Source organism: Schistocerca gregaria, chromosome 10 (genome assembly GCF_023897955.1).
Source record: "Schistocerca gregaria isolate iqSchGreg1 chromosome 10, iqSchGreg1.2, whole genome shotgun sequence".
In the NCBI taxonomy this organism is placed as follows: domain Eukaryota; kingdom Metazoa; phylum Arthropoda; class Insecta; order Orthoptera; family Acrididae; genus Schistocerca; species Schistocerca gregaria.
The window spans coordinates 204,209,143-204,226,958 of NC_064929.1; the positions used below are offsets into that span (position 1 = coordinate 204,209,143).

Sequence of the window (17,816 nt, forward strand, 5' to 3'; positions counted from 1 at the left end):
CAGAATATGAATTTGCTATAATGGTAAGTATGGTTTGCGGTCAGAGAGAAGAGGAAGAGGAGGTGAACGTGAGTGTGGGGGAAAATGGACATAGAAAACGGCAAGGAGGAGATAGAGAGAGAGAGAGAGAGAGAGAGAGAGAGAGAGAGAGAGAGGGAGAGGGAGGAGATGGAGAGAGAGAAAGAGGTGATGGACTGAGAAGGGGAGAGAAAGGGACCAGGAGCGGATGGAGAGAGGTAGAGTGGTGGAGATGATGACCTTCGGGAGGTGTGACGGTACAAACTCCCATTGCTAGATGAATATTTCTAGTATGCAAGCATTGCTTTACGGAGAGGGAGCGCGCTACATGGAGCGCGATATTTGCAACGGTCGGTGTGATGTCTCTGTCGCCGGGCGGCCACGTGGCCCGCAGCTTGGGGCATTGTTTGGCCGCGCATTACTCGAAAACTGTGTAACTTACGGTGTAGAGGGATGCGGCAGTGGACTGTGGTCAGCAATATGCACCTTCTGAAAGATCGATCTTTATTTCAAGTCACGAGACGCAGAAGTTACACGAATCTCAAAATCGGTTAATATCACGAATACGTAAACAACAACTTACAGGAATCAGCGAGCACTCATTAAAAACGTTTCGTCATAACGGATCGAGTGCCGTAGTCACAATATAAAATTCATAAATAATTGAGGGAAAACTGTTTATGAAATTCAATAGAAAATTCATGACGTTAAGAATGGCACTACATAATATTTTGGGTGGCATCACACGTATTTTGAGCTAGGTAACTTATATACTTAACTTGCAATGGTTTTCATTGCAAATTATTATTAACATTTATCGCCCATAATTAATTAATTATTATGAATATGAAGATTTCGAGCAGCACAATGTGTAGATCGTTATAGATTACATCTAATAAACGGTGCTATACGTAGTTCTATATTAAAACTTTGTAGCACAGATGTCAACAAACAAATTTGCGTTAAGTGGCGAAGCTTGATATATGGGCGATAGAGTAATCCTAGAAATTAACGTAATGTGGTAAATAAGATGTACTTTTTAGCGCTGTTCCGATGGTGTACTTATTTCTGTCGAGGGATGTATGTATCAAAATTTGTAGCCTTAATTGGTGAGATTGGTACTTGCATAACAAAGGGAGAGGGGGGGGGGGGGGGAGATGGGGTTGACGTCCGAGCCTATGTAAGCGAGCGGCCATCTTGGCCAGGGGGTCAGTCGTTGGTCAGTCGTTTTGGAAGGTGGGTGGCGAGCAAGCCCCGATTGAGAATTCTTTTTGCGCCGATTTATTTCGACAAAGAGTATTGTTTAAGAGTGCAAGTGTGCAAGCATGTATTTGGTGAACTGGAACGCTATGATTATTTGTGTGAGTACGATTTACGAGGTATACATCGTCGTAAGTGAACATGTGGCGAACTGTGATTTCGCGCCAAAATTGTTAGAACAAAGGGGACAGTGGTACTTGTGGTTCTGTTCGAATTGAGTAATTAGAGTTTATACCAGCCTACATTACTGCTATTGGGGGCTCCGAGTCAAATTATCATTAAAGTAAAATAGTCTCACCACTGCTAATTTCATTGTGTGAAAGAAAAGGACAACGCCAATAAATGGTGATTGAACTGTGTCGTCAAAAACTGATTTTAGTATAATGACTGCCTAATTGTTGTTCCCTAGTTTAAACTGTACTTATGTCTGAGTGAATAATTAATTCAAAAACTATAATGTGCGGGTGTGGAAGTGTACTAATGCACGAAGTGCGGAAATCATTCCCCGAGACTTACGTGAGAGCCAAAATTTGCAATAACATTTTTAACCAACATTTGTATATGCATATTTCGTGTGAAAGCGCTGCAACCGCACTTCTTATTCAATATTTACCGGCCCGTCGCAGAGGGGTAGTTTGGATAGAGAGGTGGAGTAGGAGGAGACAGAGACAGGGGAAAGAAGGATTCCCATACATACTGCAAACGAGTGATTTTTCTACACTCCTGGAAATTGAAATAAGAACACCGTGAATTCATTGTCCCAGGAAGGGGAAACTTTATTGACACATTCCTGGGGTCAGATACATCACATGATCACACTGACAACCACAGGCACATAGACACAGGCAACAGAGCATGCACAATGTCGGCAATAGTACAGTGTATATCCACCTTTCGCAGCAATGCAGGCTGCTATTCTCCCATGGAGACGATCGTAGAGATGCTGGATGTAGTCCTGTGGAACGGCTTACCATGCCATTTCCACCTGGCGCCTCAGTTGGACCAGCGTTCGTGCTGGACGTGCAGATCGCGTGAGACGACGCTTCATCCAGTCCCAAACATGCTCAATGGGGGACAGATCCGGAGATCTTGCTGGCCAGGGTAGTTGACTTACACCTTCTAGAGCACGTTGGGTGGCACGGGATACATGCGGACGTGCATTGTCGTGTTGGAACAGCAAGTTCCCTTGCCGGTCTAGGAATGGTAGAACGATGGGTTCGATGACGGTTTGGATGTACCGTGCACTATTCAGTGTCCCCTCGACGGTCACCAGAGGTGTACGGCCAGTGTAGGAGATCGCTCCCCACACCATGATGCCGGGTGTTGGCCCTGTGTGCCTCGGTCGTATGCAGTCCTGATTGTGGCGCTCACCTGCACGGCGCCAAACACGCATACGACCATCATTGGCACCAAGGCAGAAGCGACTCTCATCGCTGAAGACGACACGTCTCCATTCGTCCCTCCATTCACGCCTGTCACGACACCACTGGAGGCGGGCTGCACGATGTTGGGGCGTGAGCGGAAGACGGCCTAACGGTGTGCGGGACCGTAGCCCAGCTTCATGGAGACGGTTGCGAATGGTCCTCGCCGACACACCAGGAGCAACAGTGTCCCTAATTTGCTGGGAAGTGGCGGTGCGGTCCCCTACGGCACTGCGTAGGATCCTACGGTCTTGGCGTGCATCCGTGCGTCGCTGCGGTCCGGTCTCAGGTCGACGGGCACGTGCACCTTCCGCCGACCACTGGCGACAACATCGATGTACTGTGGAGACCTCACGCCCCCGTGTTGAGCAATTCGGCGGTACGTCCACCCGGCCTCCCGCATGCCCACTATACGCCCTCGCTCAAAGTCCGTCAACTGCACATACGGTTCACGTCCACGCTGTCGCGGTATGCTACCAGTGTTAAAGACTGCGATGGAGCTCCGTATGCCACGGCAAACTGGCTGACACTGACGGCGGCGGTGCACAAATGCTGCGCAGCTAGCGCCATTCGACGGCCAACACCGCGGTTCCTGGTGTGTCCGCTGTGCCGTGCGTGTGATCATTGCTTGTACAGCCCTCTCGCAGTGTCCGGAGCAAGTATGGTGGGTATGACACACCGGTGTCAATGTGTTCTTTTTTCCATTTCCAGGAGTGTATTCTTTCATTCCCATTTGTGCAGTCTGAGTCACACCAAAGCGTGGCAGGGTACAGCTAGTAGCTAAATAAGTAGGTAATTATCGACACTGAAAACATTATTTTAGCTCGTGTAATGTGTAGTAGCAGTAGTGTCCGAATGGTACTCACTTGTAACCCCGGCCGCAGCTGCACGTGTTGTGGCGAACGCACCGTCCTCGTGGACAACCAGGAGGGCACCAGGGCTTGCACTTGAGCAGGTCATCCGTTGGCGGCGGCTGCTTCAGCTGCCTGTGGTGGAGAAGTAGACAACACACTCAGTCACGCCTCGATGCTGCTGCTGTACTCCATGTACAACTTGTCGTAAGGGTCTACATCTACATCTCCATACATTCTCCGCAGTCCACCATACGGTGCGTGGCGGAGGGTATCTCGTACCACGACTAGCATCTTCTCTCCCTGCTCCACTCGCAAACAGAACGAGGGAAAAATGACTGCCTGTATGCCTCTGTACGAGCCACAATCTCCCTTGTCTTTCCGCGAAATGTAAGTTGGCAGCAAACACTGGAGATTTTAGCCTTATCATGCGAGTGCATCTAACTTAGATCTACGGACTCTGATACAGTCTACTATACACTGAGGCGACAGAAGTTACGGGATACTTCCTCATATCATTCAGGCACAGTGCAGGAGATCGCCGTGGCATCGACTCAGCAAGTCGCTGGAAGTTCCCTGCAAAAACACTGAGCTAGGCTGCATATTTAGCCATCCACAACTGCGGAAGTGTTGCCGGTGCAGGATTTTCTGTACCAACTGACCTCTCCATTGTGTCCCATAAATGAAACTTCCCGGCAGATTAAAACTGTTTGCAGGACTGAGACTCGAACACGGGACCTTTGCTTTCGCGAGTAAGTGCTCTACAGTCTGAGCTACCCAAGCACGACTCACCCCCCGTCCTCACTTCTTTCCATCTGCCAGTACCTCGACTCTTTCCTTCGAAACTTCACAGAAGCTCTCCTGCGAAAGTTGCAGAACTAGCACCCCTGAAAGAAAGGATATTGTGCAGACATAGCTTAGCCACAGCCTGGGGGATGTTTCCAGAATGAGATTTTCACTCTGCACTGGAGTGTCCGCTGATATGAAACTTCCTGGCACATTAAAACTGTGTGCCGGACCGAGACTCGAACACGGGGGCTTTGCCTTTCGCGGGCAAGTACTCTACTATCTGAACTAACCAAGCACGACTCACGCCCCGTCCCCACACCTTTACTTCTGCCAATACCTCGACTCGTACCTTCCAAACTTCATAGAAGCTCTCCTGCGAACATTGCAGAACTAGCACTCATGGAAGAAAGGGTACTGCGGAACATGGCTTAGCCACAGCCTGGGGGATGCTTCCAGAATAAGATTTTCACTCTGCAGCGAAGTGTATGGTGATATGAAATTTCCCAGCAGATTGAAACTTTGCGCAGGGAACCTTTGCCTTTCGCGGGCAAGTGCTCCCCAATCTGAGCTACCCAACCCTTGTCCCCACAGCCATACCCCATAAATGTTCGATGGGATCCCTGATCTGAGTGGCCAGATCATTCGTTGGAATTATCCTGTATATTCGTCAAACCATTCACTACCAATTTAGGCCCGATGACATGTCGAATTGTCTCGAGAAGATGAATTCCATGAACGGCTGTAAATCATCTCCAAATAGTCAAACATAACATTTCCAGTTGGACCAGAAGACCCAGTTCAGTACATGGATACACAGCCCATACCATTATGAGCCATCACCAGGCTCCACAGTGCCTTGTTGACAAGTTAGGTCAATGGCTTCGTCGGACTGCCACACACTAATCCTACCATCAGCTGTTAACAATTGAAATCGGGACCGACCTGACCAGACTACGGCTTTCCAGACGTCTAGGGTCCAAGCGATATGGTCACGACCCTAGGAAAGGAGCTGAAGGCGATGTCGGTGCTGTTAGCAAAGGCTGCCATTACCCATTAACGCCAAATTTAGCACGAGTGTCCTAACAGATACGTTCGTCGTTCACCGCAGTTTGATTTGTGCTTTTATTTCACGTGGTGTTGCTTGTCTGTTAGCACTGACACCTATTCACAAACGTCAGTGTTCTCGGTAAACTCTTGAATTTGATGATTTCGAAAGTGGAATGTTCCACGCGTGCAGCTCCAACTACCATTTCGAGTTCAAAGCCAGTTAATTCTCGTCGTGCGGCGGTAGTCACGTCGGAAACCTTTTCACTCGAATTACCTCAGTACACCTTGTGTACGCGTCACCACCGCCATCTGTACATTTGCATATAGCTATCCCATGACTAGTCACCTCAGCGGAGATGAGATGATTAATAACATCTACGTCTACATCCATACTGCGCAACCCAAATGACGGTGTGTGGTGGAGGGTACCTTGAGTACCTCTATCGGTTCTCCCTTCTATTCCAGTCTCGTGTTGTTCGTGGATAGAAGGATTGTCGGTATGCCTCTGTGTGGGCTCTAATCTCTCTGATTTTATCCTCATGATCTCTTCGCGAGAAGACGGAGCAATGTACTGCTTGACTCCTTGGTGAAGGTATGTTCTCGAAACTTCAACAAAAGCCTGTACCGAGCTACTGAGCGTCTTTCCTGCAGAGTCTTCCACTGGATTTTATCTATCATCTCCGTAACGCTTTCGCGATTACTAAATGATCATGTAATGAAGCGCGCTGCTCTCCGTTGGATCTTCTCTATTTCTTCTATCAACCCTATCTCGTATGGATCCCGCACTGCTGAGCAGTATTCAAGCAGTGGGCGAACAAGTGTACTGTTAGCTACTTCCTTTGTTTTCGGATTGAATTTACTTAGGATTCTTGCAATGAATCTCAGTCTAGCATTTGCTTTACCGACGATTAATTTTATATGATCATTCCATTTTACATCACTCCCAATTCGCACTCACTGATTATTTATGGAATTAACTAATTCCAGTTGCTGACCTGCTACATTGTAGCTAAATGATAAAGGATCTTTCTACACATTCGCAGCACATTACACTTGTGTACACTGAGATTCAATTGCCATTCCCTGCACCATGCGTCAATTCGTTGCAGATCCTCCTGCATTTCAGTACAATTTTCCATTGTTACAACCTCTCGATATACTGCAGCATCATCCGCAAAAAGACTCAGCGAACTTCCGATGTTATCCACAAGGTCATTTATACATATTGTGAATAGCAACGGTCCTACGACACTACCCTGCGGCACACCTGAAATCACTCTGTAAGATTGTCCTTTCACTCCAGAAGCAACATGACAATCCTACAGAAAAGGACCTTATCAGGCCCAGCACTGACGATTATCTCTGTAAATATTGAAGGCATGTCTGCATGCAAAGAACGTCTACTACAAGACCTCTGTCAAAAAGAGAAATGTGACGTCCTGTGTCTACAAGAAAGTCACAGAGATAGCACACTCAAAAGACCCAAGATAAACGGCATGCGACTAGTAGCTGAAAGGCCACACCGACAGTATGGCAGCGCAATCTTTACCAGGCCAAACATACAGATCCTTTCAAGCAGTATAAACGACATCAATGATACTGAAGTGCTAACCATTGAACTTAGTGACTACACTGTTACATCAGTGCACGAACCACAAACTGTGAACTTTTCCAGCTCCAGCGTAAACAATTTTAATAAAGACAGAATTAATTTTGTAATCGGTGATTTCAACAGCCACAGTACGCACTGGGGCTACCAAGAAGACGACGACAATGGCACGGCTGTGATCTGCTGGGCTGAGCTAAACAACCTAAAACTGATACATGACAATAAACTGCCTGCTTCCTACAACAGTGGCAGATGGGGGAGAGGTTATAACCCGGACCTCATCTTCGTTAGCCATCAAGTAACGTCCCAATGCTCAAAAGGAGTTTGCACACCAATACCAAACACCCAGCACCGTCCAATAATGTGCCAGATCACATCTGTTGTTAAACCCCATAGCGTACCTTTTCGCCGTAGGTACAATTTTAAGAAAGCAGAATGGTCAACCTTTCAAAACCTCATGGAAGATTCTGTAAACAACCTACCACCTGAACCAAGATTCTATGACAATTTTGTGAAGGCTGTGCAGTGGTGTTCCAAGCAATCGATCCCTAGAGGATGCAGAAGCAATTACGTTGAAGGCCTTACGCCAGAATTAGAGGACCAGTTGCAGCAATACCTGACACTGTTTGACGCAGACCCTCTATCCGCGGATACTATCACTGCGGGCGAGCAGCTAACCGAGTCACTAGCTAAAACCAGGAGAGAGGAGTGGCTGAGGACAATAGAGGAATTGGACATGAAAAGGAGCAGTCAGAAAGCCTGGACGCTCCTTAAACGTCTCAACAATGACCCGACTTTCTCTCCGGGACATGCTGCCGTCACAGCCGACCAAATAGCCCACCAGCTTCTCAAGAATGGGAAACCCGACACCAAAATCAGGAAGTCGGAGACCAAAATAGACAGGATTGAACACCAAGAAAATTCAACTCTGACCACCCCTCTCACAATGGCAGATCTGGACAAAGCCATAGCGAAATGCAAGCTAAGGAAGGCCCCGGGCATGGACGGGATTTTTGTTGAACAGATTAAACACTTCGGTCCCAACGTTAAACAATGGCTACTGAAACTGTTTAACAATTGCATGGACACAAGTCAGATTCCCATAATCTGGAGGAAGGCCTAAGTTATTGCCATGTTAAAACCAGGCAAAAATGCTGATGACCCCAGAAATTTTCGACCCGTATCACTTCTCTGCCATATCTTTAAAAGAATACTCCAGGATCGCATCTCCACTGCCATAGAACCCTACCTAATCCCCCAACAAGCAGGTTTCCGCCCAGGTAATTAACCTCACGCAGCTGATTGAAGACGGCTATGAGAACCGGAAAATAACCGGTGTCGCCTTTATAGACTTGACAGCCGCATATGACACCGTCAACTTACGTCTGCTAATGAAGAAGCTGTATGCCATTACCAGGGGATTTAAATTCACATCCACAGTTAGAAGTCTGTTAGAGAACCGTAGGTTCTCTGTGGAGTTCCAAGGGATGCATAGCAGGTGGCGGGCCCAGGAAAATGGACTCCCTCAGGGCAGCGTACTGGCACCCTTACTTTTTAACATGTACACCAATGATCAACCACTGTCAGCTGGTACGGAAAACTATATCTACGCCGATGACCGTGCTACGGCCGTACAGGGCGACTCCTTTGAGGATGTTGAGACAAAGCTCACGGATGCGCTAGACTTGCTCTGTCAGTACTACGCCGACAATCAACTCAAGCCGAACCCTAGCAAAACACAAGTTTGCGCCTTCCATCTCCGTAACAAGCAGGCATCCCGTAAGCAGCGTATCTTCTGGTAGGACACACTCCTCGAACACTGCGTTAACCCCAAATACCTAGGAGTAACCCTAGACAGGGCTCTGACGTATAAACAGCACTGTATTAACACCAAAATGAAGGTGAGCGGCAGAAATAATATTCTTCGGAAAATAACGAACTCCTCCTGGGGCGCAAAGCCAGAGGTAGTGAGGACCACAGCACTAGCAGTTTGCTTCCCAGCAGGCGAATATGCAAGCAGTGTCTGGTACAACTCTACCCACGCTAAACAGGTCGATATTGCTCTGAACGAGACCTGCAGGCTCGTCACTGGATGTCTGAAACCGACGCCAACAGACAAGCTCGACCATCTTGCTGTGATTGCACCTCCTGCAGTGCGAAGAGAAGCGGCAGCCTATAGTGAAAGAGCGAGGGCTGAGATGGCAGAGAGCCACCTCCTCCACAAAACTCAGCCAACCACCAAACGCTTAATATCTAGACGCAGTTTTCTCAGAGCAACCGAAGATTTTAGCGACCAACCAGGATCTAGGGTGGAGAGATGGAAGCGGTCGGGAGAAGGGCACTGGATGGAACCAAAGGAAGAATTGGCACCAGGTTACGATGAGGACTGGGTGGTCTGGAGATCACTAAACAGGCTACGCACCAACACTGCACGGTCAAGAGAAAACCTTCTGAAGTGGGGATATTCTACTACATCTAATCTCTGCGACTGTGGAGAGGTGCAGACGACCCAGCACATGTATAACTGCCCTGAATGTGCTTCACACTGAACTTTAGAGGATCTGATGTTGGCAACCCCAAATGCTGTCGACGTAGCCCGCTTATGGGCCAAATGCCTATAACATTTTGTTCCTGTGCACACATATTTGTATATATATTTATATATATTTTCATATGCCTGTAATTAATTTTTTTCTGTGTACTACTCATTTTTTATATTCCTGTATCCATGGTGCTTCTGACACGAATAAAAAGAAAACTCTTCCGAAGTAAGACTTCTCTCCATTGAGAATGATGTACCGCGTTCTGTTGTCTAGGAACTTTTCAGTCCAATCCCACAATTGGTCTGATAGTCCATATGCTCTTCGTTCATTAAACGACTGTGGGGAACTGTATCGAACGCCTTGCGGAAGTCAAGAAACATGGCATCTACCTGGGAACCCGTGTCTATGGCCCTCTGAGTCTCGTGGTCGAATAGCGCGAGCTGAGTTTCACACGATCGTCTTTTTCGAAATCCATGTTGATTCCTACAGAGTAGTTTTCTAGTCTCCAGAAAAGTCATTATACTCGAACATAATACATGTTCCAAAATTCTACAACTGATCGACGTTAGAGATATAGGTCTGTAGTTCTGCATATACGCTCGACGTTCCTTCTTGAAAACGGGGATGACCTGTGCCCTTTTCCAATCTTTTGGAACGCTACGCTCTTCTAGATACCCACGGTACTAAGCTGCAAGAAGCGGGGCAAGTTCCTTCACGTACTGTGTGTGAAATCGAACTGGTATCCCATCAGGTCCAGCGGACTTTCCTCTTTTGAGCGGTTTTAATTTATTTTTCTATCCCTCTGTCATCTATTTCTATATCTACTATTGTCATCTGTGCGACAATCTAGAGAATAAAATGTGAAACAGAACCGTATCCAGTGCCGTGACTTACCCGTGTGAATCGTAGCAGTCAACCGTGCCCCGGGCGGCGGTCTGAGCTACGACGCACGCAGCAGTGACGGCGACGACGTAGACTACCAGCGGCGACATGACGGCGAGTAAGTAGGAAGCAGCGGCCTACGGCGGCTGTCTGCCCATGACAATGGGACGACTCTTGGTAATTTTTATAGAGCTCGAAAGCGTTACATAAGGCTGGTTGAGAGTGCTGTTGCGGATACCGCAGTTAAACGTTTCTATCCGCAGAGCCCGCCTTTCCTGTCTGTGTTCGCTTCCGCAGGTAGCGGCGAAGGAGAGGAAGTTCCGATTAGATTCGCTGGGTAAACAAACTTCGCGGTTTTGGATTGATATATTGGAATGGTTAGTCGATTCGGTGGAGGAGGCGCTAAAGAGACATGGTGCGTCTTCCTTCTTGGAAGCACATCCTCAGAAATGAAAGTATCTTGGAGTACACTCTAAGGCAAAAAAGGAAAGACTCACCACGAAGGAATTATCCGAATGCGGCAGAAAGTAACGTTCATGTACAGACGGGCAGTGTACATGTGCGTGTATAGACAGGCAGTGTACATGTACAGACAAGCAGTGCACATGCACATATACCTGTACATGTACATTATACTCCCCGAGCCACCCAACGGTGTGTGGCGAAGGGCACTTTACGTGCCACTGTCATTACCTCCCTTTCTGTTCCCGTCGCGTATGGCTCGCGGAAAGCCTACGTGCGCGCGCCAATCTCTCTAATTTTACATTCGTGGTATAATTAGGGGGAAGCAATATATTCTATACTTCATCCAGAAACGCACCCTCTCGAAACCTGGACAGCAAGCTACACCGCGATGCCAAGCGCCTGTCTTGCAGAGTCAGCCACTTGAGTTTGCTAAACATCTTCGTAACGCTATCGCGCTTACCGAATAACCCTGTGACGAAACGCGCCGCTCTTTGGATCTTCTCTATCTCCTCCGTCAACCTGACCTGGTACGGATCCCACACTGATGAGCAATACTCAAATACAGGTTGAACGAGTGTATTGTAAGGCACCTCTTTTGTTGATGGAATACATTTTCTAAGAACTCTCCCCATGAATCTCAACCTGGTACCCGCCTTACCAACAATTAATTTTATATGATCATTCCACTTCAAATCGTTCCATACGCATACTCCCAGATATTTTACAGAAGTAACTGCTACCAGTGTTTGTTCCGTTATCATATAATCATACAATAAAGGACCCTTCTTTCTATGCCTTCGCAATACATTACATTTGTCTATGTTAAGGGTCAGTTGCCACTCCCTGCACCAAGTGCCTATCCGCTGCAGATCTTCCTGCATTTCGCTGCAATTTTCTAATGCTGCAACTTCTCTGTATACTACAGCATCATCAGCGAAAAGCCGTATGGAACTTCCGACACTATCTACTGTACAGACAAGCAGTAATGAAGAGTAGGTTGAAGTTTAAGACATTGTTCAGGAAGAATCAATACGTAAAGAAGTGGGATACGGAAGTACTAAAGAATCGCGACATACGCTTGAGGTTCTCTACGGCTCAGTAGGCAGTACAGTTGTTGAGGAATGGACAGCTCTAAAAAGGGCAATCACGGAAGTTGGAAAGAAAAACATAGGTACAAAGAAGGTAACTGCGACGAAGCCATGGGTAACAGAAGCCATACTTCATTTGATCGATGTAAGGAGGAGGTACAGAAGTGTTCCGGGAAACTCAGGAATACATAAATACAAGTCGCTGAGTAATCAAATAAGTAGGAAGTGCAGGGAAGCTAAGACAGAATTGGCTGCAGGAGAAATGTGAAGACATTGAAAAAGAAATGATAGTCGGAAGGAGAGACTCAACATACAGGAACGTCAAAACAACCTTTGGTGACATTAAAAGCAGGGGTTGTAACACTAAGAGTGCAACGGAAATTTCACTGTTAAATGCAGAGGAGAGAGCGGATAGGTGATAAGAATACATTGAAAGTCTATGAAGGGGAAGGTTTGTCTGATGTGATAGAAGAAGAACCAGGAGTCGATTTAGAAGACATAGGGTATCCTATGTTAGAATCGGAATTTAAAAGAGCTTTGGAGGACTTATGATCAAATAAGGCAGAAGGGATCAATAACAGTCCATCAGAATGTCTAAAATCATTTGGGGAAGTGGCAACAAAACGACTATTCACGTTGGTGTGTAGAATATATGAGTATGGTGACGTACCATCTTTCGGAAAAATATCATCCACGCAATTCTGAAGACTACAAGAGCTGACAAGTGCGAGAATTATCGCACAATCAGCGTAACAGCAAGTTGCTGACACGAATAATACACAGAAGAATGGAAAACAAAACTGAGGATGGGCTAGGTGACTATCAGTTTGGCTTTAGGAAACGTAAAAGCATCAGACAGGCAATTCTTAGTTGCACTGACAATGGAAGCAAGAATAAAGAAAAATCCAAGGCAAGTTCATAGCATTTGTTGGCCTCGAAAATTCGTTCGTCAATGTAAAATGATGCAAGATGTTCGAAATTCTGAGAAAAATAGGGGTAACCTATATGGAGAGACGGGTAATATACAATATATACAAGAGGGAATAATAAGAGTGGACGACCAAGAACGAAGTGCTCGGATTAAAAAGGGTGTTAGACAGGGATGTAGTTTTTCGCCCTACTGTTCAACCAGTTCACTGAAGGAGCAACGATGGAAATAAAAGAAAGGTTCAGGAGTGGAATTAAAGGTGAAAGGATACCAACGATACAATTCGCTGATGACGTTACTATCCTGGGTGAAAGTAAATAAGAATTACATGACATGCTCCGTGGAATGAACAAGCTAATGAGTACAGTGTAACGATTAAGAGTAAATCGAAGGAAGACGAAAGTAATGAGAAGTAGCAGAAATGAGAACAACAGGATTGATGTACACGAAGTAGATGAAGTTCAGGAATTCTGCTACCTAGACAGCAAAATAACCAATGACTGATGTATCAAGGAGGACATCAAAAGCAGACTAACACTGGCAAAAAGGGCATCTCTCGGCAAGACAAAGCTAGTAGCATCAAACATGGTCCTTTATTTGAGGAAGAATTTTCTGAGGACGTACGTCTGGAGTATAGCATCGTATGGTCTAATAGAGAGAAGAAGGTTCTGCTGCTCTAGGTAGTTCTCACGAGCAATTGCAGGAAGTGTTGGGGAGTGAATACCAGGTCACCAGCATTGTGAAGCCTAGTGCAGGGTTGGCTCAGGTGACTGAGTGCATAGGGGAGTTATGTAGGAATTTTATGAAGGAGAATCAGGTGGTGATAGAAGGTGGAGCACGGAAGAGTCTTGATAGGGAAGGGAGTATGATGTAGGTGATGACTGGTGAAGATAGCTACTCAAACTGATGGCACTACTGGGCATTTAGTGCAACTGTTTCAGCGTCATGATCGTCCTCATCTTAATACGGCTATTAGGCGCGTTAACATGGGGCTAGGGAGGGTGCTGATGGCAGATGGCACGGGTCACATCTCAGTGGTGCCAGTTGGGTCTATCTGTAAATCGGGATTCACTAGGCATGGCCTGCACCTCAATAGGTATGGTAAAGCTTATAGGTGACAGTGTAGTGGGGTGGTGGTGGTGGTGGTGGTGGTACTCATGGAAAAATTCTGTAGTAGTTGGTGTTAGAACTGGACCTTTTTTAGATTGAAGTCCAAGTCTGAGTAGCCACTGTGAAGTGGGAATTTTGTAGATGTACATATGGTGAGCAACATTTGTAGTGCCATTTCATAAATTCTGGTAGATCAGTATGAACTCCGATTATGTTCGCTATAGAACTCCTTTTCAGGTACAAAAAACAGTGTTTACACATAAAGTGACAGTTGAGGAGCTACTTGATTGCGAAGTAGTGGCACATCAGTCACAAAAACTTTACAACAGCTGGAAGAGCAGTGTGCTGACCAAATGCACCCATCCATATCCACATCCGGTTACGCTTAAGGGCTGAGGATGACATGGCAGCCGGTCGGTGCCATTGGGGCTTCAAGGCCTGTTTGGACAGACTGTGTGTGTGTGTGTGTGTGTGTGTGTGTGTGTGTGTGTGTGTGAGAGAGAGATTATATATATATATATATATATATATATATATATATATATATATACAAGTGCAGAATAGAATCTCTAGTGGCTGAGATGAAAAGTCTCCATTATTTTAAAAGCTGTGAACAGTAACTCATTCCCACTCTAGTTCACCCATTCAGTGAAAGTTTACATAGCTTTCAGTTTGAATTAAAATTCACAGTGCGTCGGAAACTGCTACTGGACTCCCAGGATAGACGCGAACCTCAGACGGTTTGAAGTGTTACTCCCCTGGACAGAAGTCGCCATGGTGTCTGTTGTATTCAATTCCGATGCAATTTCTGTGTTTCCTGGTCAATGTGAAGCTCCAAAGGTTACAGTAAACCTGCAGTGGTGCATCGGAAACTGCTACTGGACTTCCAGGATAGAGGCGCACCTCAGACGGTTTGAAGTTTTTCTCCCCTGGACAGAAGTCGCCATGGTGTCTGTTGTATTCAATTCCGATGCAATTTCTGTGTTTCCTGGTCAATGTGAAGCTCCAAAGGTTACAGTAAACCTGCAGTGGTGCATCGGAAGCTGCTACTGTTCAGTAGTCCTCAGTTCTACAGGACTGATGATTTCAGAAGTTAAGTCCATAGTGCTCAGAGCCATTTGAAGCCAAAACAAAAGGTGTCTCTTATTCGCCCAATAATCTGTGGATCAAAAACCCTCAAATGTTTCCAGCGGCAGCATACAATCCTGCTTAAAGGAAGTCCCTCTAATTAAGGAATCACCTTCAGAGGACGTCATGTTTCCAAGCAATGGAGGAATTAGCATATTTCATGAAAATATAAGAGGTATTAGAGATAAAGTTAGCGAAGTGCTTATAGATGTTGACTCTGAAATTATTGGTATATCAGAGCACCACTTAATAATTTGACAGTTCAGAGGCTTCCTTTACCAGGATACAGATTAGCTGGCTGTTTTTCGAGGACTTCCTTGTGGAGTGGGGGAGTGGCAATGCATGTAAAAAGCAGTATTCCCTTTGAGTCAGAGACGTATCATGGCGCTGCACTGAACAGGTATTGGAGTGTTGTGAAGGAGCAGCTGAGTTTAGTGAAACCAAACTACTAATTGTTGTTGTTTATAGGTCCCCTAACTCCGACTTCAGATCATTTCTGCTCAACCTAGAGAGGGTTCTTGATTCACTTTGTAGGAAGTACCAGGAATTAGTTATATGTGGATACTGAAATATTGATTATGTATATGATTGTGCAAGAAAAAAGATGTTGATAGATCTCCGAAACTGATATGATCTAACGCAGAATGTTTTTTTTACAACTAGCGTGCAGGGGAAAAGTAGCACAGCCATAGATAATATTTTTATTCATTCTTCATTACTAGATGGGCATTCCGTCAGTAAAAGGGTGAATGGCCTTTCAGATCATGATGCACAAATTTTAACGCTAAAACGCTTTAGTACTCAAATATTGTATTTCATTATAAACTACGCAGCGCGCGGAAAAAACGAATACACATATATTTCCGTGCAAGCTCTGATTTCACGTAATTTATTATGACGATCGTTTCTCCCTATGTAGGTCGGCGTCAACAAAATATTTTTGGATTCGGGGGAGGAAGTTTGTGATTGAAATTTCGTGATAAGATTCCGCCGCAACGAAAAACACCTGTTTTGACGATGTCCACCCCCAATCCTGTATCATGTCAGTGACGCACTCTCATCATTTCTAGGTAACAAAAAACGTGCTGGTCTTGTTTGAACTTTCTCGATGTGCTCCGTTAATCCTATCTGGTAAGGATCCCAGACCGCGCAGCAGTACTCCACAAGAGGATGGACAAGATTAGTATAGGTAGTCCCTTTAGTAGATCTGTTGCATTTCCTAAGTGTTCTCCCAATAAAACTCAGTCTTTGGCTTGTCTTCCCCACAACGTTTTCTGTGTGTTCTTTCCAGTCTAAGTTGTTCATAAATGTAATTCCCAGCCTTTAGATTTGACTGGTTTATCGTGTACCCGAAATTTAACTAATTCCTTTTAGCAATCATGTGGATAACATCACACTTTTCATTATTTAGGGTCAATTGCCAATTATGTAAATCTACGTATATACTCCGCTAGCCCCCAAGCGTGAAGGAAAAACGACTGTCTGAACGCCTCAGTACGACCTCTAACTTCCCTTATCTGTGAATGGTGATCATTGCGCGATTTGAAAGTTGATGGTAATAGTATATGCTCTACATCCTCGGTGAAAATTGGATTTTAGCGAGCAGCCCCTTCCGTTTAGCGCGTCATCTATCTGCAAGTGTGTCCCACTTCAAACTTTATATGAGATTTGTAACGCTCTCGTGATGGTTGAATGTACCAGTCAGGAACGTTGCCGCACTTCTTTGGACCTTCTCAATCTCCTGAATCGGACTCAATTGGTAAGGGTCCCATACAGACGTACAGTACTCCAAGACTGGACGAACTAACGTATTGTAACCTATTTCCTTTGTTGAAGGACAACATCGCTTCAGGATTCTACAAATAAACCGCAATCTAGAGTTCGCCTTACCCGTTACTTGTGTAATCTGATCATTCCATTTGAGATCATTTCGAATAGTCACATCCAGATACTTGAGGAACGTTACCGCTTCTGGGCATTTATTTTGTACTCTTACATTAATGGGGATTTTCGGCTTCTTCTACGCAGTAGGTTACATTTACTAATATTGAGAGATAACTGCCAGCCATTACACCACGCATTTATTTTCTGCAAATCCTTATCGATTTGTTCACAACTTTCGTGTGATACTACTTTTCTGAAGACTACAGCATCCTCGGCAAATAGTCTAAGGGCGCTGTCAATATCATCAATCAGATCGTTTATGTAAATCGTAAAAAGGAGCGGACCTATTACGCTGCTCTGGGCCACACCTGAAGTTACGCTTGTTTCTGTTGAAGTCACCCCGTTCAGGACGACGTACTGCTCCCTGTCAGTTAGAAAACTTTCTATCCAACGGCATATGTTATCGGATAGACCGTAAGCTCTCACTTTTTGGGCAAGCGACAGTGCGGAACAGAGTCGAACGCCTTTCGAAAGTCGAGAAATATGGCATCAACCTGGGAGCTGGTACCTAGAGCCTGTTGTATATCATGCACAAAGAGGGCCAGCTGTGTCTCACATGACCGCTGTTTCCGAAAACCGTGCTGGTTTCTCCAGATGAGCTTGTCAGAGTCTAGAAAGGTCATTATATCTGAGCACAAACTATGTTCCACGATTCTCCAACAAATCGAAGTCAGTGAAATTGGCCGGAAATTATGTGCATCCGATTTTCTACCCTTTTTATAGATTTCTATGA

General features: G+C 45.6%; 1 protein-coding gene across 2 annotated transcripts in view; it reads right to left on the reverse strand.

Annotated features, from left to right (window-relative positions):
• The window catches only part of LOC126293609 (epidermal growth factor-like protein), a 90,455-nt gene that overhangs the window by 6,495 nt on the left and 66,144 nt on the right, over positions 1 to 17,816 (reverse strand). The window contains exons 1-2 of one of the 2 annotated variants that reach the window (XM_049986894.1): positions 10,433 to 10,559; positions 3,566 to 3,685 (exon numbers count right to left, since the gene is read on the reverse strand). In XM_049986894.1, the coding sequence (XP_049842851.1) occupies positions 3,566 to 3,685; positions 10,433 to 10,530 (218 nt within the window). In that variant the 5' untranslated portion in view covers positions 10,531 to 10,559. Of the gene's footprint in view, positions 1 to 3,565; positions 3,686 to 10,432; positions 10,560 to 17,816 lie in introns of those variants that run through there. The other variant, XM_049986893.1, reaches the window with a different exon arrangement.